The sequence below is a fragment of the Hipposideros armiger genome, unplaced genomic scaffold (assembly GCF_001890085.2).
Source record: "Hipposideros armiger isolate ML-2016 unplaced genomic scaffold, ASM189008v1 scaffold_1069, whole genome shotgun sequence".
NCBI lineage: Eukaryota > Metazoa > Chordata > Mammalia > Chiroptera > Hipposideridae > Hipposideros > Hipposideros armiger.
Window position 1 is genome coordinate 318,982 of NW_017732419.1, and position 10,440 is coordinate 329,421.

The 10,440-nt window shown below is 36.3% G+C and overlaps 1 protein-coding gene across 2 annotated transcripts in view; it reads left to right on the forward strand.

The window, feature by feature from the left end:
• The window catches only part of INTS8 (integrator complex subunit 8), a 66,645-nt gene that overhangs the window by 17,255 nt on the left and 38,950 nt on the right, over positions 1-10,440 (forward strand). For both annotated transcript variants that reach the window (XM_019632030.1, XM_019632029.1), the window contains exons 7-10: positions 1,412-1,519; positions 3,031-3,186; positions 5,310-5,410; positions 7,210-7,351. In XM_019632030.1, coding sequence (XP_019487575.1) covers positions 1,412-1,519; positions 3,031-3,186; positions 5,310-5,410; positions 7,210-7,351 — 507 coding nt within the window. The remainder of the gene's footprint in view (positions 1-1,411; positions 1,520-3,030; positions 3,187-5,309; positions 5,411-7,209; positions 7,352-10,440) is intronic.

A 10,440-nucleotide genomic window follows, 5' to 3' on the forward strand; every position in this document is an offset into this window, starting at 1 on the left:
GCGACTCACGGCAACCCAACTCCTGGTCGAGCTGTTGTTCACCATCTTAGCTGTAGTGGGCGCAGCATCACTGGCCCTCATGTGGGATTCGAACCAGGGCCCTGGTGCTCAGAGCTTGCACTCCCAAGCCAACTCTTATCCAACACGCCACTAGGCCGGCCCTGAAGTTTATTTTTAGTTTCTGATATGAATGGGGAATTGAGGAGACTGGTATGATTGAAGCAAAGGAGAATAGAAAGGTTTGAAGAGAGAAATTAGTCCAGATTTTGAGATCCTTGAAGATTAGGCAAAGGGGTTTGAACTTGCTCCTATTTGGAGGAATAATTTGAAAGCTTTTAAGACAGATCAAGAAGACTGATCTGTCAGCTTTGTGTAGAATAAACTAGAGACAGGATATTAGGAGCCTAGGGACCTGGGTTCAAGCCTGGGCTTTGTTAGTACTGGGTTACATGCTTTTAAGCAGACGTGTCACTTTCTGGGCCTTAGTATTCTTGTCCATTAAATGACCAAGTTAAACAGTCTTAAGTCTTTGAGGTCTGCGCTTGGTGAATCTAGGCATCAATTTAAGAAAGTCCTTAGAAAAATATACAGGTTCTTTTAGAAAAAGACAACTGGAAATGTACTATTTTATAGTCATTAATTCAAATTTCTTAATGTTTTACACTGTAATAGTAGACTTTTGCTCCCTCTGCTGCACCCGCTTTTGGAGAGATTCCCCAGAATCTGTTCCCTTCTATGTTTGAAGAACTCTCTACCTTCTGAGACTTGGTGGGAGGCAGAGCTTGCTTCCTATAACAACTGAAAACTTCAAATACTCACTTTCTCTATCCTTATCCTGCTTGAGGGCAAGCATGTCGCATAGGAATGACAGACACATACATTTAGACCGTGCATCAGGAGCTAGTAAGTCAGTGAAGTGGGGGTATAGAGAATCCATTGTGATGGTGAGTAGCAGCAACGGTGACAGTAAAATCTAGTTTCCAGGGGAAGCAGAGTAAGAGTGTATGTAGCTGCTGCTTTCAGTGTCTAGTGCTGGTGGCTGCAGGTGATAGAAGCTGTGAAGTCTAGTGTTGGGATGGCTGCAGTGGTATCTCATTAGACCAGTTGTGGCTCTTGTCCTGACTCCTTGCCTCCCTTGCCCCTTTTGTTTTCTAAGCCTGATTCTTTGGTCTTACCAATAATTCTGTAGGCCAACTGAAATCTTATTAGTAAATCTATTTTCTGCTTATATCAGTCATAGTTGGTTTCTGTTGCTTGTGAGTAAGATCACTGATTGTTTCACTGTTCATTAAAATGTTTTTTCCCCTATATATGTACCTGTGTTTTGCTGAGATAAAGATAATTTTTGCTTTTGTCAATTCTTAAGTATTTGAAAAATTACTAAGCAAATTGGTGTTCATTACCATTTTAGGTGTGTTATGATTTGGGTGCAGCATACTTCCAGCAAGGCTCTACAAATTCAGCTGTCTATGAAAATGCCAGAGAAAAATTTTTTAGAACCAAAGAACTAATTGCAGAGGTAAATACGGTCATAACAGGCATGTAATATTCAGTCCTTTACAACATCTGTACATTTTTTACTTTCATTTTTCTGATAAACAGTAAGTTTTTATTATAGTAGTAAATTTTCAAAGTTCAAAAAAGTACTGAAAACATTTTTAAAAATCTGTATTATTACTGCCTGGAAATAACTCTTTTTGCCATTAGAGTTTATTTTCTTCCAGTTTTTATTTTTATTTTTTTATACAGTTAAGCTCATTCTATATATATTATTTTGTGTCTTAAATTTTTGAATAGACATTTAAAATGTATTCTGTTCTGTGATTTGCTTCATTTCCCTAATGTTTGGGCATTTAGGTTGTTTACTGTTTTTATTTATTACAAAGCTGCAATATTTATATCTCCAAGCATAAATTTTTGTTTGGATTTTAGATACTTTCAAGTTAAATTCATGCAAGTAGAGTTACCATGTTCAGTGGTAATTCATTTTTTAAACGCTATAATATATAAAACCAAATTGCTTTCCAGGTACTTTTCTCTCAGGGTATTCTAATTAACAGTAAGTTTGTTTTTTTTTTTAATTGCCAATTTGATGGGTGAAATATAGTATCTTTAAAAAGTTTGCATTTTCTTAATTCCTAGTAAGAGTAAACTTTTTCATGTGTTTATCACTTGCATTTTTCTTTATTTGGTTCAGACAACCGAAATCTAAAGTGATATTTAAGGTTTTTGTATGTCTGGTGCCTAGAAAAATTCCCTTTTCAGCCTCCTTTTTTCACCAGGAAATTGATTAAATGCACTAGAGTCTTATTTCTAATCTACCCTAGACCCGTTGGGAATCCCCATTTTACTTTGCCTGGGTAACTCATCAGATTTCTAATTTTATGGCATTTAAGGTATAGTGATTTAAAGCATTAATTTTAAAAAAATGTGTCTTAAACAATTTTTCTGTTTTGGTAGAAGCATTCCTATTCCTTCCAATTGAGTGAAGATTGAGGGTTTTTTTGTTGTTGTTGATCTCCCCCCCCCCCGTAAATCTCTGCCAAGTATATGTATTTTTAAATATTTTAAGCTTGTTTTTAACAGTGTTCACTCTTCGTTAATGTTTTAATTTTTTATAAATACTTATACTTAGAGTTACAATAATATCTACCTTTTGTATATTGACCTGAAAACTTCTAAAGTCAGCAAACTATTTTGGAAAGGGTCAGATAGTAGATACTTCAGGCTTTGTGGACATTACACAATTTTTGGCATATTCTCATTTGTTGTTGTTTTTTTCCTTTTATGACCCTAAGAATCATTGTTAGCTCAAGGGCTGTACAAAAACAGGCCACAGGCTGGATTTGGCCTGCAAGCAATAGTTTACTGACCCCTGCTCTAAACTCTTAACCTTTATATTTTTTATGTTTCCTCCAGCCCTGAATTTTTCTTTAGCATTTTCTCATACTGTTCAAATGCACTAAGTGGGTGCTAGACTATTGTTTCTGTTACACTGATGGATAATGATGTATACCTCTTACTTTACAGATAGGTTCATTATCTCTTCATTGTACCATAGATGAGAAGCGGTTAGCTGGCTATTGTCAAGCATGTGATGTTCTTGTACCTTCTTCTGATAGTACATCTCAAGGATTGACTCCATATAGTCAAGTCCATAGTTTTTTGAGATCTGGAAACTATCAGGTAAGACTTATGAGGGGGATGGATGCAGTGGTGTAGTTGAAAAGTTTTGGAAGCCAGACAGAACTGAGTTTGTCTGATTTACCAATTGTGTGATTTAGGGCAAGCCAAACTGTCAAGATTGGACTATAAAATAGCGGTAATAATTACCTCATTTCATAAGCTTCTTGTGAGAATCAAGGGAGAATTATAGTTTATAAACTCTAAGGCAAAGCACTCTACAGATATTGATTCCTTATTATTGATAATTTTTTGAAGGTACAGAGTTTACCCATTTTAAGTAAACTCTGTAAGAAACTCTGTAAGCAGAACTTTTAACATTTAAAATTATAGGTAGAGAATTTTTAGTTTTATGGAGCCTAACGTTTTGTGTCTGATTTGAAAGAATAGCCTTGTAGCCCAGCCTTATTAGCCACAGCAAATGCTATGACTGACGGAGAAAGTGAGCAAAGTGGTTTTGGTAGTTTGGATGGTATGTTAGAGGCTACTTGGCCAACGAGCCTGGTCCTCATTTTAGTTTTACTCATGAAAAGGGCTTAAAAGCAGTTGGTTAAAATTTTTATTGCCCTCTTTGTGTGTGTATCTTTAGTTTCTTAATGAAAATCACTGGGAATTAGAATTTGTACTTTTAAAATCTTTATTGGAAAGCCTTGATTCTAGAAAGTGAACAGTTTAACTCAAAATAGAAGTCAAGAAATGACACAGCTGCAGCATACCTTTAAGCTTTATGTCTCCAAATGGGCTTTAGCCCAGCTTTTTAGTTTACTATTCTCAAATAGAGTTAATTTTTTTTTCATAGAAATGGAAGAGAGGGGCTAGTACTTCTTCTCCCTCTGTCTGTCCCTTTTTCAAATTCTGCTTTGCCCTAAGGAAGAAAATTAAACTTTCTTGAAGATGGATTACAGATACAGATGAATTTATTAAAGACTAGAGATCTTGCAGTTGCATATCCCTAGTGAGGCATATGGGCGGTAGGGGTCAATTATGGTAAGATACAGAGTCTTTAAAAAGCTCCCTGGAGTGGTTAGGTCTGTGCAAACAAGACCTTAGAAATATTACTACTCATAAATAAGTACATGTTACAGTGAGTATAATAAAGTGCCAAAATGTGTAAATCAGAAAGTTGTGTAATGGATAGCTAGGAAGGGAAAAAGAGCGATTTTGTTGCAACTCTTAAATTTATCACTTTAGTTATGTATGCAGAAGTATCTTAGAAATCTTTTGTAGTCTTTTATTATTTGAATAGGATTCTATTTATATGAGCTACCTGGTTTTTGTTTTGTGATGGTAAAGCAGTTGTTGAAAAGCTGTAATAAACGTATCTTCTCACATTTGGAAAAGGCTGTTTTGCCCTGTGTAGTCCTCCCTTGCTCAAGTTTGGCTACTGAGTTGAAACAGGGGTTGCTCTATAGTTTTGAAACCACTTTTGTCAGTAATTTTGTGGTAGCAGCTGATTAGCTTTAACTGTTTCCAGAAAACCTCTTTCCCATCTCTTTTTTTCTCTTCGTTGCTTGATAAAGCTGAGAAAGTGTATATAATAATGTGAATATTTTCTGTAATTCACTAGATAATATATATTTAAGCCATTTAAATTTATTAGAATAGTTTTTTAGCATGTTTTTTCCAGCTGAATTATTTTAAATTGTTTTAATATTTTAAAGAGTTTGTTGTATGAACCCGTGTTTGAAGTGAAAGAAGAATTTTTAAAACTTCTAATAACGTAGCTGCGCTTTTTCTTAATTTTAATTAAAGTTTATTGGGGTGACAATGGTTAGTAAATTTATATAGGTTTCAAGTTTACAATTCTGTAATACATCATCTATATATAGCTGCACTGCTTCTTACTGATGTATTTCTTCTCTCACCTCTCATTTTTGGTCCATGATTTTTAATTTAAAAAGGGGAGAGGGCTATTTTTTATTCTTAATCTAATTTTAAAATTTTAGAAAGAGATTTTCCTAGTAAGATGTTATAACTTTTTTCAATGTGGGTTTTTTTTTTTTTTACAGAAAGACTTTTAAAAATACATTTTAAAATTTATTTCAATTCTTTTTTGGGAAAGGGCATTTTTAAAGGAACTTTGCCATGATTTTTGAAATGAATGCAATATTACATCTGTTTTCTAGGAATTAATAAAGATTTTCATTGAAGATAACTTAACCTTCAGTTTACCTGTTCAGTTCCGACAGTCAGCACTAAGAGAACTCTTTCAGAAAGCTCAACAGGGGTAAGTAAATTGAAGAATTAGTTTTTGATTTTTGAATAAAAGAGTACGTGCGCATTTCAGGTTTATCAAAAATACACCTCGAAATTACCTATAAGTCTGTGACAGCACTTACATTTTTGTTAGTATATGGAAATTGACATAGAGGAGCTATTTCAATGTTCATCTAATCTATGAGGTGTGATAAAAAAATACAGTGAATGTTTAAATTTTAAAAAATTTTATTACAGTAAAAGACATTTTGCCATTAATCCCTCTCAAAATACTACTCCTCGCTTCGAACACACTTATCCCTTGGTTCTTGCCACTTTCTGAAGCAATTCTGGAAGTCCTGTTTCGTTAGTGTCTTTAGTTGCACTGGCATGGCTGCCTCGATGTCCTGAATCTATTCAAAACATTTACCTTTCATGGTCATTTTGACTTTGGGGAAGAGCAAGAAGTCGCATGGTGCCAGATCTGGTGAATATGGTGGGTGAGGACACACCGTAGTGATTTTACTTGACAGAAATTGCCTTACCAGAAGCAATGTGTGACATGGAGCCTTTCCGTTGTGATCTCAAAATATGGTGAATGCTGCTGCCGAGTGCCATCCAATAGAAAGGCAGGGATATTCAATGTGGGAAGCAGCGCTTCGAACCTTAGTAGCTGGTGTGTGACAAGTTTCAACTTGTTCGGTGCAGTTAGTCAGGTGTGAGCTATGGTTGAGAGAAGGTGTGTTTTTGTTTTTTTTAAAGATTTTTTATTGGGGAATTGGGGGGATGGGAACAGCACTGGGGAATTGGGGGAAGGGGAACAGACAAGTTGCTGTCTTTTTTGTTTCTCAGTCTAGTTGTGGAGGACGTTGCTTCACTGGCCCAAGTTGGCACCATCATTGTGCTCTTCCTGGGTGAGGCAGATCAGTCGCTGGCTTCTGGACGGCCGCTCAGGGTGGTTGCTAGCCACTCACACTGGCTGCTAACTACCCACGGTAGCCCATGGCAACCCACTGCCACAGGGTCTGCAGCCTACGCCGTCGCCAGCGACTCACAGCAGCCCAGCTCCAGGTTGAACTGTTGTTCAGCATCTTAGCTGTGGAGGGCAGTGTTGCCCTCATATGTGGGATCCGAACCAGGGCCCTCTGGCATCCCAAGCCAGCTATTAACCATCGCGCCACTTGGCCGGCCCATAAGGTGTGTTTTAAAGTATGTCATAAATCATCCTCCATCATGACAATGCTGTGTCACACATTGCTTCTGGTATATGGCAATTTCTTTAAAATAAAAACACTAGAGTGTGTCTTTATCCACCTTATTCATTGGATCTGGCACCCTTGTGACTTCTGGCTCTTCCCCCAAATCAAAATGATTAATGACATCAAGGTAGCCACTACATGTTGCGAAAACTAAAGACACTCATGAAAGAGGACTTTCAGAACTGCTTCAGAAAGTGGCAAGAGTGGTGGCATAAGTGTGTTTGAAGTGAGGGGGATTAATGGCAATGTGTCTTTTACTGTAATGAAATTATTTTTATTTACACATTCACCGTATTGTTTCATCACACCTCATTTTTTAAAAACCATGGGGAAAAATACGATGCAGAATTTGATTCTGTTACCTAATCTGTAACTAAATTGCCCCTTGATAAATTTAAAACCTTTCTGTTCTGACTTCTGCCCTGACTTCTGTATTACTAGTGTGCCTGAGTATCCTAAAATCTTAACCTCTCAAGAATAAATGGCTCATTCTTGTAAATTTAGTTTTGTTATATGTACTTTTTTTTTTGTATTTGAAAAATATTAGTGGTTTTACTTTTGTATTCTACAGAAATGAAGCCCTAGATGAAATCTGTTTTAAAGTCTGTGTCTGTAACACAGTCCGTGATATCCTGGAAGATAGAACAATTAGTGTTCAATTTAACCAGCTATTTCTTAGACCTAATAAAGAGAAAATAGACTTTCTTCTTGAGGTAAGAAATTTTTTTCCTTTTGAATTATAATTTTGCTTTAAGCTTACAGATGATCTCTTGGTTGCCAAATACGGTGCCCTCTTTTCTGTCTTCATCTGACCTGCCTCTGGCAAATAGTTGATATTATTGACAGAATACTCTCCTACCTTGTCTCTTTCCTAGTTCTGCATTACTAGATTTTTCTTAATTCTTCATTAACTTCTGTTTTGCTCTCCCTTTAGTGTTTTTTTTACAAAAGTTCTGTCCTTGGCTCACTCATCTTCTTATATTATTTAAAAAAATTTGAAAAAAAAAAGATTTTATTGGGGAATTGGGGGAGGGAACAGCGCTGGAGAATCAGGGAAGGGGAACAGACAAGTTGCTGTCCTTTGTTCTTCAGTCTAGTTGGGGAGGACATCGCTTCACTGGCCCAAGTTGGTATTATCATTGCCCTCTTCCCGGGTGAGGCAGATCTGTCACCCGCATTGGACGGCCGCTCATGGTGGCTCTTGGCAGCTCACGCCAGCTGCTGGGCGCTCACACCGGCTGCCAACCATTCACAGTAGCTTACGGCAGCCCACTGCAGCAGGGGCTGCAGTCTACGCCGTCGCCGGTGACTCACAGCAGCCCAGCTCCAGGTTGAGCTGTTGTTCAGCATCTTAGCTATGGAGGGCACAGTGTCACTGTCCCTAATGTGGGATCTGAACAGGGGCCCTGCTGCTCAGACCTGGCGTCCTAAGCCAGCTCTTAACCAATGCGCCACTCGGCCGGCCCTATCATTTTTTTATTCTCATCTAAAACATCAGTCATCTGTTCAGTTACCTGTTTACTCTCAAATCATACCTCTAGCCTCTCATGTGAGTTCTAGAATCTGTGTTTCTACTGGATCTTTCTACCTCTTTCTGTAACAGTTTTAATAGACATTAAGAAGTACATAAAGCATAATTAATACCACTTAGTTCCAAAATGCAACACTGCCAACACTCTAAAAGTCCTTCTTAGGCTCTTTACCAAACCCTCTCTGCCTCCCCTTGAGGAAACCACTGTACTGCCTTTGGTGATAATCATTTCCTTGTTGTTCTTGACAGTTGTATCACCTTTGTATGCACCCTTAAAGAATATTCTTTAATTTGCCTGTTTTGAACTTTATATAAATGAAATCATACAAAATGTATTCTTCCCTTTCTTTCACTACATATTTGTGATATTTTTTCAAGTTATGTGCAAATACAGATTTTTTTCTCATTGCTGTAAGGTGTTATAACATATGACCATGCCACAATTTATCCATTCTTAAAATGATGGACATTTGTTGTGTTTATAGTCTTTGGCTGTTGTGCTACTTGGAACATAATTCTATATATATCCTGTTGCATACATGTATTGTCTATTTGTATACCTACAGAAAGTATATCGGCAATATTATTTTATAATGTCAAAGGTTTTTTGCCACCAGCATGCATGAGAATTCTCATTGGTCAGCATCCTTACCAACACTTGGTATTGTCAGATTTGCTTGTATAATGGTTTCATTGAGTTTTAAATTTCTATTTCCCTTATTACTAAGGAATTTACCAGCTTTTATTTTTTTGCTCATACAGATTTCGTCTTTTGAGGTATGTGTTCCAAGTGGTATGCCTCATTTTTATTGGATTGTCTTTATTTTTTTGCAGAAATTTTTTTGGTAGGAGTTCTTTATACATTGCAGGTATCTTCTCTGAGTTTGACTTCTCTTTTAACTTTCTTTTTATTGTTTTAAAAGCTCTTAATTTTAATATAATAAAATTTATTAATCTTTTCCATAAAGGAAAAGAATCATGATTGTTGTATCTTGTTTAAGAAAGCTTTTCCTATCCTGTGGTCATGAAGATAGTCTAATATTTTATCTTCTAAAAGCTTTACAGCTTAGCCTTCCTTTCACATTTAGGCCTTTAATCTATCCAAATTGATCTTTGTGTGTCATATGAAGTAGGGGGTCTGATGTCATTTTCCCCCCTCATATGACTGTCCACTTGTTCCAATACCATTTACTGAATGCCCCTTCTTATTTCTACCAATGTCCAGTGCTGCTTCTGTTGTATGCAGGTGTCCATATGTGTGTGGGCCTGTTTCTGGGCTGAATTCTATACCACTTTGGTATTTATCAATACGTCAGTATCCCTATGAGTTGATACCTAAAGCACAAACATTGTTTTTCAAAGTTGTATTCATATGTTTGTCCTTTGCATTCTTTTGTAAACAGTAGACTCAGATTGCCGAGTTCCACAAATGAGCCTCATGCATTTTTGTTCGGAGTTATATTACATTTAAATACCAATTTGAGAAGAATTAGTATTTTTACAGTATTGAGTATTCTAATCCATGAAGTGGTATGACTCTTGATTTATTTAGGCATTCTTTAATGTTTTTCAGAGCTTTATAATTTTTCCATAGAAGTCTTTTTTGTTTTTTAAATGTTTTAAAAACTGCACTTGAAAATACTTTATGCATTGGTATAGAGGTACAGTTAAAGTTTTATTGGGTTGTCGGAAAAGTCATGACGCATGTTTGCAATACTTGGCACTAGTTCATTTTTGGAAGTACTAGAGTCATTCGCGTCTATGTTATTGCTACTTCATTTGACAGCTGACAGTTCTAGCTTCATTCTAAAAAAAGAATTGAGCAATTTGGTTGAATTTTGGAGGCTTTACAACAAGTTGAAGATGAAAGACCAAACTATGCATTTTTGCCGTACTTTACTCTTTTACTTCCATAAAGGGAAGAACACATCAAGCTTATGAAAAGTTGCATAAAATTTATGGTGACAATGCTCTACAAGAATGTCAGTGCCTATGATGGTTCATGAAATTCCGTGCTGGTGTTTTTTTGTTTTTTATAATTATTTTTTATTATGAAATACACATTTTTTAGAATTAGTTTCAGCTGTACAGCGCAGTGCAATAGTTATACTTTTTACCCTTTGAAGTGACAACCCCCTCCCCCAATCCGCCGCCCCATTTCCCCCAATATCATACATATCTATTACAAATCCCTTGACGCCACTCCCACACTATACTCCACATCCCATGACTATATATATATATATATATATATATATATATATATATATA